General features: G+C 45.4%; 1 protein-coding gene across 4 annotated transcripts in view; it reads left to right on the top strand.

The window, feature by feature from the left end:
• ZNF638 (zinc finger protein 638) overlaps positions 1–23,195 on the top strand; it is an 85,777-nt gene extending 62,582 nt beyond the window's left edge. For 3 of the 4 annotated variants that reach the window (XM_084855240.1, XM_084855238.1, XM_084855237.1), the window contains 4 exons: positions 5,193–5,471; positions 16,359–16,448; positions 21,661–21,779; positions 22,902–23,195. In XM_084855240.1, the coding sequence (XP_084711366.1) occupies positions 5,193–5,471; positions 16,359–16,448; positions 21,661–21,779; positions 22,902–22,979 (566 nt within the window). In that variant the 3' untranslated portion in view covers positions 22,980–23,195. The remainder of the gene's footprint in view (positions 1–5,192; positions 5,472–16,358; positions 16,449–21,660; positions 21,780–22,901) is intronic. The other variant, XM_084855239.1, reaches the window with a different exon arrangement.
• The last annotated feature ends 3,111 nt before the right edge of the window (positions 23,196–26,306 follow it).

Here is a 26,306-nt window from a genome sequence, read left to right as displayed (position 1 = left end):
GTCTTTAGAGTCCTTTTACAGATCTGTGGTGATGAGGCCTGATGTTCCCCAATTGGCACAGCATTCCAAAGACTTGGGCCCATTGCCAAAAAAAATCCCATCCCTTGTGCCTGCCAGCCGAGTTGCCCACCAATGAAAACATATAAGTAAGACTTCTGATGGTGATCTCAAAGCGCATGCAGATAACTTGGCCCCAAACTGTTTGAAGCTTTAAAGGAGCCTTCCCCAGCATGACCAACAGGATCATAGAATCATAGAACAGTAGGGTTGGAAGGGGCCTACTAGACCATTGAGTCCAATCCCCTGCTCATTGCAGAAATCCGAGTCAGAGTATCCCTGACAGAAGGCTGTCCAGCCTCGTCTTGAAAGCTTCCAGGGTGGGAGAGCCCACCACCTCCCTAGGTAATGGGTTCCATTGTCGTATTGTTCTAACAGTCAGGATGTTTTTCCTGATGTTCAGCCGGAATCTGGCTTCCTGTAACTTGAGCCCATTATTCTGAGTCCTGCACTCTGGGATGATCGAGAAGAGATCCTGGCCTTCCTCTCTGTGACAACCTTTCAAGTACTTGAAGAACGCTATCCTATCTCCACTCAGTCCTCTCTTCTCAAGGCTAAACATGCCCAGTTCTTTCAGTCTCTCTTCATAGGGCTTTGTTTCCAGTCCCCTGATCTTCGTTGTCCTCCTCTGAACCCTCTCCAGTTTGTCTGCATCCTTCTTAAAGTGTGGTGCCCAGAACTGGACACAGTACTCCAGATGAGGCCTAACCAGTGCAGAGTAGAGGGGAACTAGTACTTCCCGGGATGTGGAAGCTATGCTTCTATTAATGCAGCCCAAAATAGCATTTGCCTTTTTTGCAGCCACATCACATTGTTGGCTCATATTCAGCTTGTGATCGACAACAATTCCAAGATCCTTCTCGCTTGTGGTGCTGTTGAGCCACGTCTCCCCCATCTTGTAACTGTGCATTTGGTTTCTTTTTCCTAGGTGCAGAACCTGGCATTTATCCGTATTAAATTTCATTCTGTTGTTTTCAGCCCAGCACTCCAGTCTATCAAGATCACTTTGAATTTTGTTTCTGTCTTCCAGGGTATTAGCTATCCCGCCCAATGTTGTGTCATCTGCAAATTTGATCAGCATTCCCTGTACCTCATCCTCCAAGTCATTAATAAAACTGTTGAAGAGCACTGGGCCCAGGACTGAGCCCTGCGGTACCCTGTTCGTTACCTCTCCCCAGTTTGAGAAGATCCCATTGATAAGCACTCTTTGAGTCCAATTCTGTAGCCAACTGTGGATCCACCGGATCGTTGTATCATCTAGCCCACTTTGAGCTAGTTTGCTCATCAAGATATCAGCTTTGCTGAAGTCGAGGTATATTATGTCGACAGCATTCCCATAGTCCACAAGGGAGGTGACCTGATAAAAAAATGAGATCAGATTCGTCTGGCAGGATTTGTTCTTGATAAATCCATGTTGGCTTCGAGTAATCACTGCTCTGTTGTCAAGGTGTTTACAGATGGATTGCTTTATCATCTGCACCAGAATTTTCCCAGGGATTGATGTCAGACTGACTGGTCTGTAGTTCCCAGGTTCCTCCTTTTTACCCTTTTTGAAGATAGGGACAACATTAGCCCTCCTCTGGTCATCTGGCACGTCACCCGTCCTCCATGATATCTCAAAGATAATAGCCAGTGGTTCTGAGAGTTCTTCTGCCAGTTCCTTTCTTTCTCTAGTATGCAGTTCATCTGGCCCTGGAGATTTGAACTCATTCAAAGTAATTAGGTGTTCCTTGACCATATGCCTATCAATCTCAAGCTGCAATCCTGCCCCTTCAGCCTGTACGTCGCCTTTGCCACGGGGGGGGTGTGTGTGTGTCCATAGACGCTCTTTGGGGAGAAGACTGAGCCAAAGTAGGAACTGAGCACTTCTGCCTTTTCCTTGTCCTCTGTTATCATTTTGCCATCCTTATTTAATGAATGACAATTTCTTTCCTCTGTCTTTTAGACTCCGACCACCAGGTTCCTTTTATTCTTTGCTGCATTTATTTTAACTCAGATGCTCTCGATGGGGCTACTCCTGTATTTCTGTGCAGAGATTTGTATTTTTAACAGATAGTGCAACCCCACCTCCCTTTCTGTTCCTCCTGTTCTTTTTGAACAAGTTATATCCTTCAATTGCTGTCCAGTCATGGGAGTTGTCCCACCAAGTTTCAGTTACACCTTTCAAGTCATAATTTCCCTCCTGTATTAAGAGTTCAAGTTCGTTCTGTTTGTTTCCCATACTCTGGGCATTAGTGTATAGACATTGAAGGCTATGTGCTTCATAGTCTGGCTTTCTTCCTACATGTTTGTGAAGACTGTTATTGGGTGTTATTAGAGCTGTTCTCTCCGTTGCGGTGCATGAGCCTTCATCCATTGTTAACCCCCAACTTTACATCTCCCTTCCCCATAGGATTCAGTTTAAAGCCCTTCTGATGAAGTTCTTCATGCTGTGGCCAAACACATTCTTCCCATCCTTTGTGAGGTGCAACTTGTCCCTTGCCAACAGTCCATCTTCCGGGAAGTATAGCCCGTGGTCCCAGAATCCAAATCTCTCTTGTCAGCACCACCTTCGTAGCCATTCACCCGGAGTGTTTTTCTTTCCCTTTCTATCCCTCTTCTAACTAATAGAAGGATGGATGAGAAAACTATCTGGGCCCCAAAGTTCTTGAGTTTCCTTCCCAAAGCTTCGAAGTCTGAAATCACTTCAAAGTGATTTCTTCCTAACTCTGCTTGGCAGTATCATTTGTTCCCACATAGATGAGAAGAAAGGGATACCTGTCAGTGGGCTTTATGAGTGCAGGCAACACTTCAGTCACGTCTCTAATCCGTCCTCCCGGGAGACAGCATACCTGGCGAGTCCATGTGTCTTCGCGACATACTTGGGTTTCGATCCCATGCAGCAAGGAGTCTCCCACCACTACTACTCTTCTCTTCTTGTTGCTGTAGGCCTTGGTTTCATCACCTCTGCTTGACTGACCTTCAGCCTCTTGCTCACTCTCATGCAAGTTCCCCTGTTATTCTTCCTCTGCAGGCTATCCTCCAGTCTCATCCTCAAGTACCTGAAAACAGTTCCCCAGTTCCAATGCTTCCGCTGGTGTATAATGGCTTCTAGTTCTTCTCCTGTCACCCTTTTCCAAGGGGTATCCTCTACTGCATTTTTCCTCACCTCAGCATTTCTCTCTTCTGCCTCAGCTTGCTGTTGCTTTTCAAGCTTCTGGTCTTCACTTTGCTGCTGTAGTTCCAGCATTCTGTCCAAGAACTCTTCGTGTTCTCTTATTCCCTGGAGGGTCGACAGTTGCCACTCCAGTCCACTTACTTTTTCTTCGAGCAGCGTGATCTACTTGCACTTGTTGCAGGTGTAGGCCATGTTGTTCTCAGGCAAGAAAACAATCATTGCACAAACCTTGCAGGTCACCACCACTGGAGAGTCTTGTCCTTCCATAGCCTCTTTTCCCTTTTTGTGTCCAGCTTTCTGATTGTTTTAGAGTAGCCTGTGCCTGGTCCTTTACTCACTGGAGGTTAAAAACAGAGTCCCACTGGTATGGAAGTGTGTGTTACAAGAAAAATAAAGTAAAAAAATGTTAAAAAAATGTTAAAGACCTCCCCTGCCAAGCTCCCCTGGCCAACTCCTGTTTGCTCTCCCTGCTCGCTCGCTCTGATCACTCGCTCTCTGGGAGCTTGCTTGCTTTTATAGTCCCTAGACTAGCTGGAGCAGCTTCCTCTGCTCTGCTCTGCTCTGCTCAGCTGGGAGGCGGGAAACAGACTGTAGCCCAACACATCTGACAGGCACCAGCAACTGGTGTAATGCAGGTATCGCATGATCTGACTGCCTAGTTCCCACCGACACAGAGTGGGTGCATCTTGCACCAGTTGAAGTTAACATTAAAAACATCAGCCCTGTGCTTCTAGGAAATGGGTTCACTAGGGCTAACTAAAAACAATCTGAAAATGGTTGTCTCATACAGTAATATCCACAGACATCCCAAATCTAGGACTGAGACAGAGTGATGTGCTGTATGAGGTACATAGGAAGGACAGAAGTATCCTGAAAAAAATATAGGTGTGCCCCATTGGCCCTCTCAGTGGTTAGTTCACTCTGTATCATGCTGATTGCAAGGGATTGGCATGAATTCAGAAGGTGACTTCCTTTCTCAGTTAAGGCAAACCAAAACTATGAGATTGACAGCAGGGTCACTGTGGCCCAGTCCGGTCTACTTCAGCTGGCAGTAGTTCTCCAAGGTCTGAGGGAGAGAGAGTCTTCCCCAGTCTTGCTAACTGAGATCCTTTTAGCAGAAGATGCCAAAGACTGAACCTAGGATCTTCTGCATGCAAAGCATGTGATTGGCCACTGAGCTAGGGCCTCTCCCTCGTGGCTAAACCCAACCTTCCAGTGGGTTGTCAGTGCTTATTAGCCACTTCAGTCATACTCCATGCCCTCTCTTTGGGCTGGTTCACACGATTAGACAGAGCACGCATTTAAGCCATGGTGGGCTCTGGTGTGTGCTGTTGTGGGCAGCCATTTTGAATATTCAAGCCGTGGCTTGTTATGCCTGGGCGGCAAGGGTTGTGGAAAAGTAAAACAACCCCGACATAACCCATGGCCTGTTCTAGGTTTATGCGAGGGTTGTTTAACCCTTGCAGAACCCCCGCTGCCTGGGCTTGGATCGCATGACAAGCCACGGCTTGAATATTCAAAAACTGCCCAGTACACACCGCAGCCCACCGTGGCTTAAACATGCCACAGTGGGCTACGATGATAGTGCAAACTGAGTCTGTCTGTTACCTTTTTCTCTTCAAACTTAGAATATGCCAAGGTGAGAATGAGAGCATGTACTAAGCGTTCTGAAAGCAGAATGCAGTGACATAAATGCGGATCTTAACCTGCAGAATTCTGTGAATAGAATTAGGGGAGTTTTTTTAAACAGAATTTGGAAAATTTTCTGATGTCAAAATGACCAGAAGAGAAGACTGCAATTTGAAGTCTGCTACTCTGCATGGAACTAAATATTTTAGTGCTTAATCTGCTTAGGTTTGGTATTGATCAGTCTTTACTAATCATGAGCCATTAATAATACAACATCCATTCAGCATTGCAGCCAGAACTTAGATTTTGGAAAGAGCTACTAAGCCACCTGAGATTTCTTTTGGAACAGAGCCAAAGAGCCAAGCAGAGGGTGCTGTGGCTGAAGCAACTGAAATGGAAGTTGAGGGAAGCTCAGCATCCACTTTGAAGGAGGAGGAAACAGGGGAGGATGTGCAGATGCCTTTCCCAGACATGGGAGTTACCATGGGGGACAGTCAGACTGCAGTAGCTGAAGAACTGGACACAGGATCTGAAGTGCCCACACAGAATCCTGACCCATTTCCTGACACAAATTTAGAGATCTGCAGTGAGGCAACACCGTCGCAATCTTCCGAAAAGCCCGAGAAAGGTAGGAGCCTGAGATAGGGTCATAAAAAGTGTTTGTAGCTTTGTTTTGTTGCGGGGGGGGGGGGTACTCCTGTTGGCTTCAACCTAATGGCTACTGACATTGATTGGGTTTGGATGACATGCTGCAGCTTGTCCTGGGTTATTTAACTCATGATGAGCTGTGGTGCCTGCATGCACCACCTTGCATATGCAGCCCCCACTCGGAGGTTGTTGTGTTGTGCAAACCCAGCGAGCGTGGGTTCCGCAATGGTTGAACAAGTTGTGAGGGTTAAACAAGGTTTCCCAAAGTTGTCCACCAATGTGCTTGCTCTGATACAGTGGAAGAGACAGCATTTCTCTCTCATACAGCTCATCTTCGAACCCTAAGAATCTTGAATTATCATTTTATTTATCCTTTGTAGAGGCCACATGTACTTCAGGCTCATGGCTTTATTTATTAAATTTATATCCTGCCTTTCCACAAAAAATATTGCACCAGGTGGCTAATAATAACAAAATGCAAAATCATATTTAAGACTCCCAAGTTAATGTGTGTAGGATTGCAGTCTTAGATTCCAGATGACCATGCAGGAACAGTTCCGTTTTCACTTCCCACATCCCATGACCATCCTGATGGGGTAAAACAATTCATCAGATATATTTGATCAGTTGTTATACACTGTCTTGAGAGGGTTCCACCCTTAAGGGTGGCCTAGAATTTTTTTTAGGTAGATATTGTTTAGGGTCAAACAACCCGGAGCTTCAATCCAACAACAAAACAGGTTTTGGAAAGTGGATGCATGTGAACCAGCAGGAACCATGATGCTCGCTTGCTCCCACGCGCTCACAAAGAACACATGGTTTGTTAACCATGGCAACCTGGGTCATTATTTGGGACATCTTTTTTTGTCTAAATACCTTACTGTGGGTGAAATTGAGGGGCTTTTAGAAGTAGACAGCTTTGTTTTTAATACCTCTTCCAATAATGTTTCTGGTTAAACTGCACTCTAACTGCAAACCGTCTGTGCGTGGGGGTATTCTTCCAAGGACAGCCACCTTGGTTTTAGCATTATTTACTGTAGTATTTTTCTTTTAGATATAATAGCTAAATTAGTTCACCTGCTGTAGTTCATTAACTTCACCGCCCAGCCTTTGTAACTAAGAGAAATGCCATATTCCTCAGCTCCTATACACCCCACCCCGCCCCTATAAAGGCTCTGTGCACCTGTCATCTTTTTCTGTCAGGATGTGTGGAGCTGGCTTCCTTGGGAGTCAGCATTTCGAAATCCCAGGAGCACCTTGAAAGGCTGGTTCCTGAAGGATCAGCTCTCTTCACCACTGCAGCAGTGAAGTGAGAGCTGCTCTAGGGGTGTGTGTGGGTGTGGGTGTGGGTGTGTGTGTGACTATTTGTGTGAGAGAGTGGGATGGCTATGTCCAGTTTGGGCTCTGAACATACCCACAGCTGTCGTGTAGCTCCTGGAAGGTTTCACTGGGGGCACTCTAGCCCTCGGGACAAAACATGGTTCCCCACCCCTGTTCTATAATCTCTTTTTGTGACTGTGGGGCAGTGGGGGGGGGGGAGCATTACACTGGACCACAACTTCTGAGTAGGTTGTATATATGTGTAGCCTGTATACAGGTGAGCAGATGGGCCAGAACTGGGCCCTGTCATTGCACCTTGGATTTTGAAGACTTTGGCGGGTATGACATGAACCACAGCCACTATGGTTCAAGCACTGGTTAGGTTATGACTGGATTACTTAGTGGGCAGATAGCGGGGAAACCATGCATTTCAGTAAAAACATGAAACTTTCCGTAAGTGCTCTACACATATGTAAGATTAATTTTTGAGATAGGGCCCAAACATCATGGCCCCATTTTCAAAATGGCAGCCATTTATGGCAACTATATAAAAATGGCCATAAATAAAACTTTGAATTTTCTTATTGATTTATTTAATAGCTTATTTGTTTAAAAAAGCATGCATTTTTACAATTAAACATTAATCAATGTAAATAACTAATATAATTTTCATTTAACATTGTTAATAAATCAGGGACATCTCGTTCATTGGTTTGTGAAGTAAATAGGTTTCATTGTATTGGCTGTGAACTACATGTTTTCTTTACTTTTCAAACACATCAGTGTTTTCACAATTACTGCACTTGCACAGCATTGTACATTTTAGTAATGCTTTTTTGCACTTGCACTGGCTGGTATTGCAGTTCTTACATGAACAGTTTAATAATTCCTTACATATTGCAGAAGCTTCAGGAACATTTGTCCATATAGGTTTCCAAGTCGAAGTGCGGTGCTCAGAACTGGACACAGTACTCCAGATGAGGCCTGACCAGTGCTGAGTAGAGGGGAACTAGTACTTCCCGGGATTTGGAAACTATGCTTCTATTAATGCAGCCCAAAAGAGCATTTGCCTATTTTGCAGCCACGTCACATTGTTGGCTCATATTCAGCTTGTGATTGACAACAATTCCAAGATCCTTCTCGCTTGTAGTGTGGTTGAGCCACGTCTCCCGCATCCTGTAACTGTCCATTTGGTTTCTTTTTCCTAAGTGCAGAACCTGGTATTTATCTGTATTAAATGTCATTCTGTTGTTTTCTGCCCAGCGCTCCAGTCTATCAAGATCACTTTGAATGTTGTTTCTATCTTCCAGAGTATTAGCTATCATGCCCAAAGTTGTGTCGTCTGCAAATTTGATCAGCATTCCCTGTACCTCCTCCTCCAAGTCATTAATAAAACTGTTGAAGAGCACTGGGCCCAGGACTGAGCCCTGTGGTACCCCGCTCGTTACCTCTCCCCAGTTTGAGAAGATCCCATTGATAAGCACTCTTTGAGTCCAATTCTGTAGCCAGCTGTGGATCCACCGGATCATTGTTTCATCTAGCCCACTTTGAGCTAGTTTGCTCATCAGGATATCATGGGGAACTTTGTCAAAAGCTTTGCTGAAGTCGAGGTATATTATGTCGACAGCATTCCCATAGTCCACAAGGGAGGTGACCTGATCAAAAAATGAGATCATTTCTTGACAAATCCATGTTGACTTCGAGTAATCACTGCATTGTTGTCAAGGTGCTTCCAGATGGATTGCTTTATCTGCTCCAGAATTTTCCCAGGGATTGATGTCAGACTGACTGGTCTTTAGTTCCCAGGTTCCTCCTTTTTACCCTTTTTGAAGATAGGAACAACATTAGCCCTCCTCCAGTCATCTGGCACTTCCCCCGTCCTCCATGATTTCTCAAAGATAATAGCCATGGTTCTGAGAGTTCTTCTGCCAGTTCCTTTCTTACTCTAGGATGCAGTTCATCTGGCCCTGGAGATTTGAACTCATTCAAAGTAATTAGGCGTTCCTTGACCATATGCCTATCGATCTCAAGCTGCAATCCTGCCTCTTCAGCCTGTACTTTGCCTTTGCCGGGGGGGAGGGGGGGTGAGGTGTCATAGACGCTCTTTTGGGAGAAGACTGAGCCAAAGTAGGAATTGAGCACTTCTGCCTTTTCTTTGTCATCTGTTAATAGGACAGCAAGTGTTTCTAAATCATTGGTTAAGTCTTTTATGTCTTGGGTTGTTGGGACAAAAATTTAAATGTTTGGGTAAGTTCAGGAAGAGTATTAAGCGTTTTCCCTACAGACTTTTTTTCCATGACCTCCAAAGGATGAGTTAGTGTTGCATCCTGTGAGTCCATGAAATAATGGTAGAGCAGCTGTCTTACCCACACCAAGAGCACTATAAACTAAAACCACTGTAATGTAATGGAAATGTTTCCCTATGCCAAAAGCAATCCACAGCAGATTGACTTATAAAGCACTGAAAATGGATTATGATAGGACCACGACATCTGTGTCTACTGTCCAAAAGATAATTGACTTGTGTCCATGTTGGCTGGCTTCTTTCACATGTAACAGAATTCTTGTGTCAGCTTCTTCATGAGAACATGGCTCCAACTCATAATGAATACACATGTTGCATCTAATTTGCTTTCCTTGAGTGGTTACTATCTCTTTATCATGATGGGTTGTGAATTTTTCTGCTGATAGTTTGAAGGTGTCAGTTTAGTTTTCATCATTTTAGAGAAAATTTTTTCCAGTTCTTTGGAATGGCTGTGTTATGAAGTACACAACATCTTGTGCCACCACCTTGAGACATCTGGGTTTCTGACTTTAAACTGTTTGGACAGTAGTTGTCCCAGACGACATCGATTCGGCTAGCTTCACTCCATTCCCGAAGAATTGAGTCCATAAACTTCACAACATATTCATCGGAAGTCTTCACTTCTCCGGGAGGTAACCTATGAACTATAGCTGGTCCATCAAGAACTACAGCTGAGGCTGTTGGCTTTTCATTGGGATAATCTGCCAAGTTTCTGCAGCATTGCAGGAGATCTGATTTGTTCGTTTTTCTTAGTTGCCCATATTCTGATAGGGATATTGGGAATGGTTGATTCTTGTGTGTAAAGGAGTCATCTAAATTAACACCCCCTTTGTTGGCAGCCAGTGTACAGTTTTGCAAATAAACTTGCATTATATTTGGCTAGTTTCAACTGTAGGCTTGCTTTGTTTTTTTTTCTAGCTTTTGGGTAAATAATTTGAACTGATTTCGCTTGATTGATGGCTCCGTTAGTACAATTTGCTCCTCAAGTTGCAGGTGCATATAGTCCTTGAACCGCTGAATTTCACTTGCTCGAAGTTCTTGTAAGTCCTGAAGTACAGCTTGTGAAGTTATTACCTTATTGTGAACGTTCATGAGGTCTTGACTGGCTTTCTCAAAAGCGTTGCCCAAATGTTTGATCTTATGTATCAGCACCTTGAATGTTTAAAGAATGAAAGTTATACGCTGGATATGCATTCATGGTGCTGAATTGAAGAGGTGTTTTTTGTGTGTGAAATCCTGTTTCAAAATCATGTATCAGTTGTGCTACTTCAGGCCCCACCACCATTCATCTTCTCAGTGCATTTGTATTCTCAGTTAAACCAAGAGCACCTCCATCACCCTTCACAAGAACATTGTATTGTTTGTGTGCTTGGTCTAAGGCCATTGCTGAGAACATTTTTCCACTAATGTTTGCTGTGAATTTCCCAGCAGTGAATTTAGATTGTATCTCAGGGTGCAATCTTGCCAAATTTGTCATATCCTGAAGATGCACAGGAAGCCATCTTGCATAGTTGGTGTGATTCAAAGAGAAGAACCAAGATGCAATTCTTGTCAGAGCTTTCATGTACAAACTGAAATTGGAACTACGGATTGCTGTTAAGAACTCAAGTAGAGTATCTTCTACTTCCATAACTGCACTCCAAAATGCAAACTGTGGAATAGTTGTGCACTGATTTTCACACCGTGCTTCAAAAGTAAGAGGTTGGTTTCCTCCATCATACTCTTCGACATATCATTTGTAGTTGTTAAACAGTACAGTGCACAGATTGTTACCTCATGTGCATATCTTGTTCTTATGTGTGACACATGAAGGTATGAATCTGCTCTACCACATCATGTGATGCCAGCTTCAACAAGAGCTTCAACCCATCCACTTCAATCAAGTAAATGCCCAAGAATGCTCATTATGGCCTTTTCCAAGTGAAGACCTCCCATCATGATAACAAATTTGTCTCCACCAAATATGTTAGAGGATGTCCATTGTACATGTTTAGCAGTTGCATACAAGGGGGGATTGCATGTAATGACTGGTGTTTGGCCTGGATTTAGATGAGAAGTTGCCTCTGATATGAGACCCATTACACATCTTATTATTGCGGCTAAATGGGCAACATCAGGAAACATAGGTAGTAAAACACATTTGTTGCATTCATGTTCATCTTTCCTTTGTCGCTTCTACAGGCATAAAAAGCAACCCATGAAACATACTCAGCTGCTTCTGAAGACTCTTGTTCTGTAAATTTTTTGACATTTTGTAATGAAAAGTGGCTACACTTAGGTAAACAACCATATTTGACATGGCTGTGATGGCCAGGCTGGTCATACTTGGAAATGGAAATGGGTTATTGTTGATTTTGAAACAATGGAAGTATGTGCGTATATTTTTGAGGTAGATTTAATACTTTCTTTGTAACTTGTATGCTTTCATAAGTAGTTTTTGTTTGAGCAGTTCCATGTTCACCAATCAGTGCATGTTGTTGAAGTGAATAGCTGTCCCATGGAAAGATCCAATTGTCGTTGTTGATGACAGGTTGTGGTCAATATTATCAACAGCTCCTGTAGTAAAGATTCCTCTACAGAGACTTTGAGGGCATACAACACCAATTTCTTCATAATAGTCACATGCTGATTTGGATAAACCAGATGAAATTTGTAGGACCTGGTCATATGATATTCCTAATCCCAAAACGTGTACCTTATCCACTATTTCCTTCTTTCTGGTTCTGCAGTGCAGCATCAGTAACAGATAAACAGGCAAAGGGGTTTCTCAGGAGCACTCATGATGTACAACTTCACCACAAGGAACATGCCTGAGCTTATTGTAGCTGACTAATTGTGCTACTGTTAGCGCTTCTTGTCTGGCATTGTTATTCAACTGCTGCTGACTATTCGGGCCATACAAAATCATTTTAATCAATGCTAATAAAATGTCTGAAACACTTTGTTCTTGGGAGATTTAGTCAAGCCTGCCACTGAATTCCAAATTTGTTTTCAGAGTGACTGATGGTTTCTTCTTTACAATGCGTAATGCATTCATAATATCAGTCTCAGTGTCAAACGCGCAGGCTTCCTTGACAGCTATCAGCACATCACAACCTTTGCTGTAAGAAGTCAATTCTGGAATTTGTTCGAGTGGTACATCTTTGATATGAGTTGAATGAGCAATTTGCTATTCTCCCGCAAGTTGTTCCAAACACATTTTGAAGAGTGGTTACTAAGCCTTTCCATTTGAAAACAGGCATTACTTCACTGCCTATGATTGTATCTTCAACATAAGACACCAACTCTGCTAAGGCAATGGCAAAGATTTCTTTACTAGTGTTGGAAACTTTTGTATGCTTTCTATCCAGTGAGTGCTTTTGATTAAAGAACCTGTTCAGGCATGTCATGTGGTACTGGGCTTCTATCACAATCCTATCACATTCACTCATTTTCGCCAAAATTTTCTGATCCTGAAGTGCAGATGCCAAATTCACTAACCTTGTCAGACATTGTCTTTGTCGTTACTTTATGAAGTCGTGATGTTCCCTCTTCCTCTTGTTCACCAAAGAAACGTTGGTTTTTGAAGTTAGAGATTTCGCCTTGTGATCTTGTAAAATGACGATAAGATGAACTTGCTTCTTCGTCAGTTGTTGATGGACAATTTTTTTGCTGTCAACAGTCTGTTCAATTTGTAACGAGTGTGTGTCGCTGTCAGGGTGGACACTGAGCCCATAGAATCCCAGAGTAGTTCTGATTCTGAGGAAGAGCAGTCGCTCCTGGGAGAGGAGCGCGCTCCTCTTTCCCAGGGCCCGCAGCTGACGGAGATTCCTCCCACCAGCATTCCTAGATTAGAAAGCAGTCCAGGGAGTGATCAAGCGCGGGAAGCAGTCTTGGTGGACGCGCGACGCAGACACAGAGAGCGGCGCCAGATGGAGGGCGCGGAAAGGAGACGTAGTGCCCGGTTGGCGTGCAAACAACGGCTGCGCCCAGAGGCTCCAAGGGAAAAGGGGAGGGACTCTCCCTAGTCCTTAAGGTCAGGGGTCTGCCAGTAATTGCCTTTCAAACGGGGACCAAGTGTTCCAACTTAGGGCATAGGTACTCTGCTGCTCAGATCTAGTTGCTACCTGTAGAGTTGTTAAGTTGTAAAAGAAGAATAAAGCTTTGAAAAGAATCCCTTTGTCTGTGTCTGGACTTGGCTACTGGATGAGACTGAGAGAGCCCTCCAAGGAGCCCTTGACAGTCGCATGGCAATTCTTATGAAACTTCGCATTGTTTTTCATCAGATTTTCTACTAACAAACCTTCACTAAGGCGCTCAGATTGTATTTCACTGGGGAGTAGTCCAGCACTTTTAAACTTTTCCAAATCTGATGATAGTGTTTTATAACCCTCTCCACTTCGAATTTTATTTGCAGGACATGTTAATGGTTCAGTTGTGCTTAGTTGACAAAGAATACAAAGGTCCTAACTGAGTGTCCTCATTTTCTTTGCTGCAGGAGCATAGGGATCTACCAAAATAAATTTCTTCTCCATGGCTATTATTCACGTAATGTAACCTGAAAACATAAAAGCAGATTTTATATAAGTATTTTATATAAAATATAAATTTTATTTACATTTATTTATTTATTTATTACATTTATTAATCGCCCATCTGACTGGTCACCCAGCCACTCTGGGCGATGTACAACCCACCATAAACAATTTAAAACAATAAAATTTTACCATAAATTTTTTTTAAAAAAATACCCTAACCCACCCCAAATGCCTGCCTGAACAACCATGTTTTTAATGCACGACGGAAGCTCATTAAAGAGGGGGCATGACGGAGTTCCCTAGGGAGGGAGTTCCACAGAGTGGGGGCCACCACAGAGAAGGCCCTCTCCCTCGTCCCCACCAGTCTAGCTGTCCTGGCTGATGGGACAGAGAGAAGGCCATCCGAGGCTGATCTTGTTAAGCGGCCTGTCTGGTGTTGCTGGAGGCGCTCCTTAAGATAGGCTGGGCCGGAACCATATAGGGTTTTAAAGGTCAAAACCAACACCTTGAATTTGGCCCGGAAAACAACTGGTAACCAGTGCAACTCCTTCAGCACTGGAGTGATGTGATCTCGCCGGCGGCTGCCTTTAATCAGGCGAGCCGCCGCATTCTGTACCAGCTGCAGTTTCCGAACCGTCTTCAAGGGTAACCCCACGTAGAGCGCATTACAGTAGTCTAAACGAGAGGAGACCAGGGCATGTACTACCGATGGGAGCAGATGGTCGGGAAGGTAGGGGCGCAGCCGCCGTATCAGATGGAGTTGATACAGCGCTGTCCGGCTCACAGCTGACACCTGAGCCTCCATGGACAGCTGGGAGTCCAAAATGACCCCCAGGCTGCGGACCTGGTCTTTCAAGGGTAGCTGTACCCCATTCAACACCAGGTCAATATTTTATATTTTATATAAAATATACATAATTTTATATAAAAGTAGATTTTAATTGGTAGTTACATATTCCTCATGAGTCAGGTGCTTTGATTCATTAATATAAAGTACATATGTAAAACATGAGAATATATTTTCACATTTCTTGTATAGCCACCATTTTGAAAATGGTGGTCATTTCTTTGGGTCCTACCTCAAAAATTAAACCTACATGGATATAGATCATTTGTGGAAAGTGTCATGCTTTTTTCCAAAAATGCATGATTTCCATTAATTAGTTGTTTTATCCGCCATACTAACTGTAATGCACTCTGTGTGAGGCTGCACTTGTGCCTGGTTGGGAACTGCAGCAAGCTCAGAATGCAGCAGCTACTGTAGAACGCAGTACCAGAATGCCCAGCCATGCTCACGGCACACCTGTGCTAAAAGAACTGCATTGGCTGCCTATTAGCTACCGAGCCATGTTCAGTGTTATGTCGTTGACTTACAAAACCCTAAACAACTCAGGACAAGGAAATCTAGGAGGCTGTCTTCCCCTATATATGCCTAGCCAACCTTTAAGATCTTCTGAGGAGGCCTTGTTGGTCATTCTAGGCTGACCATATTTCCTTGAGACAAAAACGGGAGATTGGGATGACAAAAACGGGACAGATCAAACTGAATGTAGAGCAGAAAGAATCTCGATGGGCGGAATGATGGTAGACATAACAGTAAGACTCATCCTCGTGGCTCCTACATGCTGAATGGAGCTTAGCGACGCCTCTTGAATTCCCCGCCACTGCAGACAAGCCAGGGGGCGGAGTCTGATCGTCGTTAGCTCAAGAAGCCTGGCCCTGACTGGATAACGTAAATGGAACTTTCTCTTTCATCACACTAGTAGTTTTACTGCACGCATTGATTAGCATAGAGCCTTATGATAAACGTGTTTAGTTTTTTACAAAAAATTAAAAAACGGGACAAAATTGACATTTATATTAAAACGACGGGACGGTCGGGAAATACAAAAAAAACGGTACTGTCCCATTTAAAACGGTACATATGGGCAGCCTCCGCAACCAACAGAATGTCACCGTGTAACATCTCAAAAGCGGGCCTTCTCAGTGCGGTGTCTACCCTCTGGAACAACCTCCCCCATGCAGTTTGGGAAGCAGAAATCATAGGTTTTCAGTGTCTCCTGAGGGCGCACTTGTTTTAGCAGGCTTTCTCTGGCTTCTAATCAATCATAATCATGATGAGATTTTATTATATTAAGTGGTATATAAATAGTAATAACAAATAAATTTCCTGCCCATGCATTTTCCCCTTTGTCAATTATCTAATAAGGCCATGAGCTCCCTCTTCAGTGATATAAAGTGTTAAGTAGTGATTATATCTGAGGAGATGAACACTAATGCCATTTCAAAAATTCAGCATTAGCAATCACAACATGATGCTGTTAGTGTACTGCAAGGTTAGGAAGAAGGTAGATCTTTGGGTAATTTGCAGTGATCAGCAAGGATTTCTGACTCTTAACTGTTCAACAATTGCACCAACAATTGCAGCAATCTCCCCCGCTGTTGCCTAAATTATACAGCAGAAATGAAGAAATCTTGGGGTAACCAGAGGTGGATTTTTGAGTGGAAGGACTGTGAGCTCTATTGAGTTCTTGTATTCAAAACCAATTCCTGGGCTCAAAATTCTTTGATTTTAAGTGCCTTTTGCACCAGGCTCCAGTTGGTGGATCTCTGAATTCTAGTTAAAAAACAAAGTAGATCCTGCAAGCTTGAAGTCTGCCCACTCCTGCTGTACTGCATGTCTTCGACTCAAATATATACACTAATTAAAATGTTGCTTTAATAGATTTGACTAGCTCAGAGTGTGAAGAACCAGAGTTGAAATGGAGAAAAGCAGATTCTTCAGAGAAATCCAAGCCCCCAAGCCATCTGAAAGGTAAAATCTGAGAGGCTCCCTTCACTGTGTCTGCACTATAGAACAAAAAGCATTTTTATCACCTGCTTCCTGTTTAACTGTTTACTGATCCAAAGGAGGTCATTTGTGGTGAGTAGTTTGATCATTTTGTCTTCACATTTGGGTTCTAGGATAGTTTGAAATGAGTACTGCTGTTTAAGCAGCTTAAGTAGGTTTTGTCTTAGACATGGGATATCCTATGAAAATGGCCTTAGGATTTCTAATGCTTACTCCCAAAGGCTTTATCTACAAGATTTGTAAGAGGGGAGTAACTTAATCTTAGCCAATTTTGTTTTTCTTTCTCATTCTGGCAAATAGACATAAGGCTGGAGGAGGTAAGCGAGTACAATTATGTGAACTGCAGAATCATGTCAGAATCCCCATTCATAGTTAAGAAAAATATATTTGACATCTGAATTAGAAACAAAGAAAATTTGAAAAAGGCCTTGCTTTTCTTTACTATTTGTACTATGTATCAAAATACTTCAGGCAACACGACATCTTCAATTTCCAACAGTAATACTTTTATAATAAGAACAATGCACACTTAGCCCAACATGACACCAACTCTAGCTTGCTATTTGTTACATTGTGTAAAAATGATATGCAAAATTGTCAGATACTTTCAACAAATCCTGCAAATTCGCTGTGATCTTCTGGTTCCTGAGTTCTTATGTAGGCTTCAGGCTCAGTGCTGTTTTCTAAGGACTTTTGCCCTAGAATCAAGTCTGAGGAAGTCTTTCCCATAAAGGAGGCCATGTTTTGGGTTGATGTGTTTGAGGCAAGCACTGTGGATGGGGTTGGGGATGTTCTCTGACAGACTCAAAACTTTGTGCTAACAATGTCCAAATCATGCAAACTTACATAAGTGAAGCACATCTGAAAGGATTTCTGAAGGCTCTTGTGGATTTTCCAGTGGAGAGAGCGAGATGCAGAGGGCCATTGACTTGATTGCCCCTGAGTGCCCACTCCAGCACTGTAGAACCCGCTCCGCTCCTTGGTATACTGGGGAGCTGCGGTTAATGAAACAGGCTGGACGTCGACTAGAGCGCAAATGGCATCAGACTTGAAGCGAAGATGACCGAGCACACCCTAGAGCACATAATCATGCTTATTGCATGGTGGTGTGGGCAGCAAAGAAGGCTTATTTTGCTGCCTGCATTGCATCCTCAAGTAGCCGTCCAGCGGAACTCTTCTGGGTGGTCTGGGGGTTGATAACACCCTCCCCAGCAAATGGGGCCCTGGCCCCGTCGAGGATCTGCTGTGACCTTTTTGCATCACACTTTGAGGGCAAAATCGCTTGTTTCCACAGCAAACTTGATGCTGTTGTTACCACAGTTCCAGTCGAGGTGTCTGATGCCACCATCTGCCCGATTTTGTTGGATCAGTTCCTGCAGCCTGATGATGTGGACGAGCTGCTTGCAGTAACCAACCATGTGCCCTCTCAATCCCTGCCCCACTTGGCTGATAAAAGCTAGCCAAGGAGGTATGACTGGGTGGGTTCAGGGAGTGATAAATGCTTCCCTGTGGGAAGTGGTGGCCCCTGCAGTCCTTATGGAGGCAGTAGTGCAGCCACTCCTGGAGAAGCCCACTCTGGCCCCAGCAGCATTAGACAGCTACCACCCAGTCGCAAATACTCCTTTCCTAGGGAAGGTACTTGAGAGGGTCCTGGCAGAGCAACTGCATGTGCTCTTGGAGGGTGCTGATTATCCAGACCCACTCCAGTCTGGGTTTTGATCTGGTTACGGGACTGAATCAGCCTTGGTCGCCCTGATGGATGACCTTTGTTGAGAGAGGGGCAGGGGGAGTGCAACCCTGTTAATTCTGCTCAATGTCTTATCGGCTTTTGATAGCATCGACCATGGTGTCCTCCTGGATTGACTCCGTGGGATGGGTTTCAGAGGCACTGTGCTACAGTGGTTCCAGTCCTACCTGTGGGGCCGATTTCAGAGAATAAGATTGGGTGACTATTCCTTGGCCCCTTGGCAATTGAGCTGTGGGGTGCTGCAGGGCACCATCTTGCCCCCAATGTTTAACATCTATATGAAGCCGCTGGGAGCCGTCATGAGTGGATTTGGAGCTAAATATCATCTGTTTGCTGATGACATGCAGCTCTGTCTCCCTGCGATATCTGACTCGGGAGAGGCTGTGCAAGTCCTGGATCAGTGTCTAAACTCAGTAATGGGCTGCATGAGGGCCAGTGAACTGAAGCTGAATCCTGGCAAGATGGAAGCCCAGTTCGTGAGTGGTTCCTGAGTCCGGGAGATAGGTTCATTGCCTGTTCTGGATGGGGCTGCACTCCCTTGGAAAGATCGGGTTCGTAGTCTGGGGGTACTCCTAGATCCATCATTGTCGCTGGAAGCTCAAGTGTAGTGTAGTGTAGCCAGTGTAGTGTAGTGGTGAGAGTGACGGACTGGGAGCCGGGAGATCTGGGTTCTAGTCCCCACTTGGCCATGGAAGCTCACTGGGTGACTTTGGGCCAGTCACAGACTCTCAGCCCAGCCTACCTCACAGGGTTGTTGTTGTGAGGATACAATGGTGAGGAGGAGGATAATGTAAGCCGCCTTGAGTTCCTTGCGAGAGGGAGAAAGGCGGGGTATAAATGCAATAAATAAATAAATAAATAAAAGTGGCCTCTGCGGCCCGGAGTGCCTTTTACCAGCTTCGGCTGGTTCGCCAGCTACGGCCTGTCCTGGACAGGGATCACTTGGCCGCAGTGGTACAGGTGTTAGTAACCTCCAGACTGGATTACTGCAGCACACTCCGTGTGGGGCCGCCCTTGAGGCTGGTCCCGAAGCTGGAGCTAGTGCAGAATGCAGCAGCTCGGCTGTTGTCAGGAGCTGCCCCTTTTCAGCGTGTAACTCCTTTGCTGAGGGAACTGCACTGGCTGCCTACTTGTACAAAGCCCTAAACAACTTGGGATGAAGATACCTGAGTGGGTGCCTCCTTCTTTACCAACCTGTCCGGTCACTGAGGTCATCAGAGGGCATGCTCCTGGTGGTTCCACATGGACCTATGGCCCGGTTGGAGTCCACCAGGAAGAGAGCCTTCAGAGTAGTGGCTCCCTTCCTTTGGAACTCCCTGCCTTTGGAGGTCAGGCAGGCGCCAACGTTGTGTTGCTTTCAGCACCTCCTGGAGATGTTATTCCAAGAGGCTTTCCCTGAGTGACCAGCTGTGGTTTATTATGTTCAGAATTTGTTCTTTTAAAATGTTTTAATTGTTTTAATTATGGGTTTTTATTATTTTATCTTGCTGGTCAGTGCTCCAAAATCTTTGATGTAGAGCAGTATATAAATATTATAAATAAATAAATAATCTGCATAATGCTTATTTCACCTTTAGAGTATTTCATCACAAGCTTATAGTGTCAAATAGAGAGGAGAATGAGCTGCATGGGTAAGAAGGCAGGAGCCATGGATGAGGAACTAATAAGAAATAGAAGCCCTGCCTAAGGTGCTCTTTTGTGTGTGTGTGTCGGGGGTGTCAGCAGACATTTCCCACACATCTAGAATGTCCTACATGTCAACATGTCTGTTTTAGTTCATCTTCACCACGGTGAATGACTAGCAGTGAGGGTGGAGAGACATACCATCAGAGAGCTGAGATGGGGGGGTTGTGTTTGGGGAACCTGCAACTTTTCACCTGGGGCAGAGCCCTTCACCGAACTCCCTTTCTCCCTAAAAACTGTCATGCTTTCCCCTACTTTTGAGAACCACCCATGGTTTTGTGACCTCGGCAGGCATTACACAATCCCCACCCTCAACTCAGGCCTATTTGCATGCCTGGCAACCCACATACCTCACAGTGAGGGCAAAGGCTGGAATCCAAGGACAAAGAATGAATGTCCACCCAGCAGAGTAAGCAACAGCCGGCACTGTTGCTGCCTGCCGGGAAACGCAGCGATCGTGGAGGATGCAGGAGCACATCCATCAACATGCTGTTCCTGGTGCAAGTATTCACCCACCTCTAGGCTGCGTTCATGCACATTCTTATCATTTGTGTGGGCATCATGCTGATATGGCAGCAGATCCCAGCAAATGCAAACAGGGCTGCAGCTGAGTCGGGCTACTGAGAAAGGAAGCAGCTGAGGTGAGTGTCCGGACGAGGCAGCTGGCAGCGGCCAGGATTGCAAGGAGGCACGGCCAAGAGGCAGGCAAAGCCAGTGTGGGAGGGAAGCTGGGAAGTGTGCTCCCTCCAGCACCAGAGGCAGTGAGCCTATGTGCACCAGTTGCTGGGAAACATGGGTGGGAGGGTGCTGTTGCGCTCATGCCCTGCTTGCAGGTCCCTAGTTAACAGCTGGCTGGCCACTGTGAACAGAATGCTGGACGAGATGGACCCTTGGTCTGATCCAGCAGGGCTCTTCTGATGTTCTTAAGTTCATTTGCCCACACTTGGCTAGAGTTCATCTTTATGGACCCAGCTTACCCTTTATGGTAAGGGTACCTTTATGGTCCCAGCTTACCCTGCTGGGTTGATAAATATTCCATTCCAGTTCATTGGGTTTGATAGATTTCTGTGAAATTAAGCCCAGGATACTAACTTACTACACACATAAAAGGAAAGGCATACAGTGCATAGTTAAGTTATGGAATTGGCTGTGGCAAGACGTAGTGATGGCCACCAACTTGGATGGCTTTAAAAGCGGCATAGAGAAATTACTGGAGGATTAGGCAACCAATGACCACCTGTCCAGATGGCTCTATGCTACCTCCGGTATCAGAGGCAGGATGCCTATGTGCACCAGGTGCTGGGGAAAATGGGTGGGAGGGTGCTGTTGCACTCACGTCCTGCTTGTAGGTTTCCCACAGGCAGCTAGTTGGCCACTCTGAGCAGAATGCTGGACTAAATGGGTCCTTGGTCTGATCCTGCATGGCTTTTCTGTTCTTATGTTTTCACTTTTTCAATAAAGAAGTTTTTTGGGAAACCTCAGTCTTCATCAGTTTTTGTATAGTGCAGAAATATGCCCAGTCTAAGTTACAGATAACAAGCTCTCTGTTTTGAGCCTTGTTGCTTCTGAATCATTATAGTAAACATAAATAAAGAACAATTGTAAAGAGACTACTGTGGTTATTGTATCCTGTTGTAGTTTTTTCCCTCTTGCCTTGTCTAGGCAAAATAAAAATATATGAATTTGCCCTTGTTAATATTTTATGTATGTATGTATTCATTGGTGTGTGTTCTTTGCTTTTTTAAGATTTAGATTTCCTTGTTCCAAAGGCTGGCTTTTTCTGTCAGATCTGTTCCTGTTTCTGTGTGGATGAAGCATCTATGAAAACCCATTGCCAGTCTCACCTTCACCAGCAAAATATGGAGGTAGTGCTTTTTTCTTTTTCTTTGGAACTATAAATACAAGCACAGTAGTTCTTAAAACAGTATTGTGTTTTGTTTTTAAACCACATTAGAGTGATTGCAATTTTTTTTTAGGGGGCAGGTGCTAGCGTATTATCTTAGAATTTTTGTGCAGGAAATAGCTCCCTTGCAGTGGATGGAGATACTTTATTGTAAAACTGATGTCCTTTTCTTCTGGAGTGCTGTGTCAAACTCATAAGAAGACCAATGGAAATCTTTAGGTTTTGTGGCATTCATCAGTTTGTTCCCCATGTTATGGTAGACGTTGGTGTCAGTTATCTTGCCTAGAATATTGCTCAGCTCAGAAGTAGGCTTGCATCTGCCCAGCCTTCCATTTATTTGTTTGTTTGTTTGTTTGTTCGTTCGTTCATACGTACGTACATACATACATACATTGTATGTACTGCCCTGTAGCAGCAGATTTCTTGCATCGGCAGGGGTCGGACTAGATTACTTGAGATTCCTTCCAAGTCTGATTCTGTAAGATTTCAAGGCAGTACAATGTAGCTGCCAGAGGCATTGAAGTAAAATTCTGGCTGCCTGTCAAAGCAGCATAAACTTGTTGATTAGAGGCTGGGAAAATTAGCGACTAACTCAACTTGATAATGCAAAAAAGACACCGTGTTTATGTCCCAGCAGGGGAGGAAGAGAGAGTCTAGTCCTGTTGATATGGTGGAGGGCTGGAGGAAAAACTGCAGTTATTATCTCCAGTTTATCTTAATATATGTATTCATATGTGCCTATCAATGATTGCAACTTCTCCCTGCAGAAGAATAGTTAAGTAAAAATGCTGTGCTAATCTTAGTTTGACTGTATGAATTTAAGACCTGAGGATTCTGTCTCCCACCCTCCTGATGTCCAAATTCCCAGGCAAATATTGTTGCATACTGGCCAGTCTCTTCCCCTCTCATAAATAAACACTCTAGAAGCCAGTGTTTGTGACCCAGCAATGGGAAAGAAGAGAAGCTGAATATAATGGGAACAATAGTATAGCTGCAACAGTAACACCCCTGCCCCCAGTGCATCTATGAGGAATTTCTTAGTTTGTCACAGGTACCACAAAAGTTTGATTGTGTCTTCCTGCAGAAATTCATGATCAAGAATGCAGTGGAGGAAGAGAAAAAGGAGGGTAAAGAGGATGCCGAAGAACTGAATTCAATGTGATATGAAGATGGAAAGAGCCTCTGCAAATTTTATTTAGGGTCCAGTCAGTTCTGTGTATTATGTTCATGTTTTCATTTTGTTCCTGTGCAAACTTTCATGTTGTGTGCACTTCTATTCATTATAGACAAAGGCTGATAAAGAATTGTGTGATGGTCTTTGATTGCTTTTTGCAATGATGCTGGAAGTGTTTAAATAAATGTTCTTATTGTACAGTCAGCACAGCTATGTGTGGTGCTTTTTATTGGCTGGTGGTTTTACAGTGCTGGTGGTTCTGGTTTGTAGACGAGCCAGATTTGGGGCTATTGCTCTACATTCCTAAGAGATTGAACCACCGTCCCCAGCTGGGTGGCCTCCAGGTGTTTTGGACCACAACTCTCATCAGCCCCAGACAGCATGGCCAGTGGTCAGGGATAATGCCTGCACAAAAGGGGGGGAAACAATGTCGGGCAAAAGAGGGAGTTCCTGGGACTGAAACGTCACAGAGCAGTTCCTTAACACCTCAGCCACAGCAGCAGGCAGGTATCAGATACGTCGTGGTGCGCTTGCCTTCACCCCTGCTCCCAGCATCAACACCCAGTCAGATGCAAGGAGCACAAGGAACGCAGGAAGAGCCACATTCGTGTTTTTTTTTAATCTCAAGCTCTTCCCCACTTATGAAGAAATCTGTAAATTTGGTAAGCTCTTATAAAAACAACAACAAGAAAAAACACCAAGTGAAATTCTCACCCATCCCTAGCTGGAGGTCCCTGGTTCAAATCCAGAGTATAGCTCACATTAGGAAAGTGGGGAAGGGACCCCATACCTGCTCGGGCACACCTAAGCCAATCAGAAAGAACACTACATGGGCTCCTGCTTGGGCCGGCCAGCTGCCTCCCCCGCTGACCCACGTGACTGCCCCCGCTGCCGCTCTTGCCCAAGAGCGTCCCAGCAAGCCTGAGTCGGTCTTCGCTCTCCCACCCCGATTGCTGCAGTCATCCTGCCAGCAGCAGCCACTGCACTGAGAGACCAGCCCCTCATGGTCCAGGAAACCTGAATGAGCAGACTGGCCGTGAATGCATCAAGCCCCCCGCCTGCCCCCCTCAGTCTCGTCCTGAGGACGGACATCTGAAGACAGATCCTACTAGGATGGAGAGAAGAGATCTCTGTCTACCCACTTCCTAGCAACAAAGGAGCAACGCATGTGGTGAAGGTAAAGCCTTTGCTGAACAGCTGTGGGATAGAGTGGATCCTGAAAGGGAAAGATGCCTGTGGTGTTGCCAACCATTCAGCCCAGCAGGGTTCCTGCGGCTTCCGGCAGTTCCTGGATAGCACAGTGTACCAGGTGCGGTGTCCCTTGTGGCTCCAGCTCCATGCAGGGAACACCTTTGTCTGTTGCATAACTGTTCGTCATGGAGCAGGCAAGGAAGGAGCCTGCCTAGAACAGGGAGGTTGTCAGTCTGACAGAGGAACAGCCAGAAGTGTGCTGGTCACTGCTGCTGCTCACGGGGCCAGCCTCCCTCCTGGTCCCCACTGAATGGGGACATGTCAGGGAGCAGCCTGTGGAGAGCATAGGGTGGTGCACAGAGTCGGGAGCAGCGGAGCAGAGTCCCTGGGTGGGTGTTTGTGTGGGAAGGGAGGGCATTATGCTCCCGAGTGTTTATGTCTCCACCTCACCACATCCACCGCACCCAAGGGGGCAGAGGGGGAGACTGCCGTGGCTGAGCATACTTCCCCTTCTGTCTTGGGGGTTGTTAGCAAAATGCTCTGTGCAGCTGCTACTTGTTTTGCTCCACGCAGCTGGGCCATGATCCTGCAAGGCAAAAGTGTCTGGCTGTTTGGCCTGCAGTGGAAATGGCTGGAGTGGAGCACCTGGGCTTTGCTGACGGAGAGCTTAGCCGCATGTGCACAGGACAGACTCCACCCCACTGTCGGGGGAGAAGAATGATCCAGCAATACAGCCCAGGCAAGATCCAGCATTCATCTACAGCAAAGGGGAGGGGGCAGACATGGGCGACAGTTGCCGCATTGCAGCTATGTATTATAGCAACTAGCTGAGGATGCTGGGAGTTGTAGTCGAGCACATCTGGAGGCCACCTGGTTAGGGAAGGCTGCGATCTAGCATGTGTTCCCCCTTCCCTGTGTGGCTGCTGTGTCCTGATGCACGCACGCACACACACCCCAGTTGCTGGGAGTGCAGTTGGGGGTGGGATGTTTATGTCTGATGTCCCAAAGTGAAGTACTTGTTAGGATTTTAGGCAGGAAAGTGTTAGTGATGTACTTGGGCTCCTCTGTGGGTTTTGAGGCCAGGCTGCTTTGCGCAAAGTGCTCCTTTCACCAGGTTTCCTGTCATCAACGTTTTTCCCCCTTGTGAACTCTACGTGTGCCTGACTCTGTGCCATGCAGGTAGAGCCACATGTCCTGTCATCTGTGTCACGGTCTTCCAATTACCCTTTATATTAGGGGTGGGCCACATGCGGCCTCCTGGCCTGTTTTACGGCCCCCACCATTGCGCCAGAATGACCCTGGGAGTGGCGATTCCTTTTTAAAACAAGGCATGTAGAAGAGCATGCCTTGTATTAAAGCAAACTTGGGCTCCCAGGAGTTCAATTTTGCTCTAAAGCAGGGTGTGGGCTCCCTGCACACCTTGTCTTCAAGACAAGTGGCTGCTTTATCGCGGCTGCGCCACTAAATAGCAGCAAGCATGGCGGCAGAGCAGTGGCAATTGCGGCAGCAGCAGGGAGGGGTGTGGCCCCCATTGAGTTTTTTGTGGGGGGGAATTGCCCCCTGGAGCATCAGAAATCTCCCACCCCTGCATTGCATGCTGGTGGTGTGCTGTGATTGGGTGCCGAGTTCCATCATACCCTGGTTTATGCTCTGTCATGGCCACAGGCCTGGGGCTATCGACACGCTGGGGGGGGGGGTTCTTTTAATTTTCCACTCCTCCCATTGAAGTCAGTAGCTGGGAAATGTTTTGTATCACATCTGGAGCTGGTGTAAAGTTGTGCTGTCCACAGGAGCATGACCACGGTCTGGAGGAGCAGGGGGCGTGGCGCAGGTGCAATCTGCTCTGGTGGTGCCCATGGCTCCACCCTGTTTCGGCTGCGCCCATCTAAACGTTTAGCCACCATATGGCTGCATTCTGCTGGCATATCTGCCATGCTGGAGGTGTATCTGGTGCTCCACTGGCATAGCAGGGCTTCTGTGAAGCCCCTATAGCCCCTCAGCCAGCATAACTCCTGTATACAATTGCCTAAAAACCCTAAATGAGCTCATTTCCTCTAAATTTAAATATTGAATGAGAGAGACCCATAGTTTATTGTACAGATGCAAACACGTTCATCCCAAAGA

Source organism: Heloderma suspectum, chromosome 5, assembly GCF_057233095.1.
Source record: "Heloderma suspectum isolate Gila_16-S chromosome 5, 16-S_ref, whole genome shotgun sequence".
Taxonomy (NCBI): domain Eukaryota; kingdom Metazoa; phylum Chordata; class Lepidosauria; order Squamata; family Helodermatidae; genus Heloderma; species Heloderma suspectum.
Note: the sequence above shows the minus strand (reverse complement) of the source record. Positions and strands in the feature narration are given on the sequence as shown.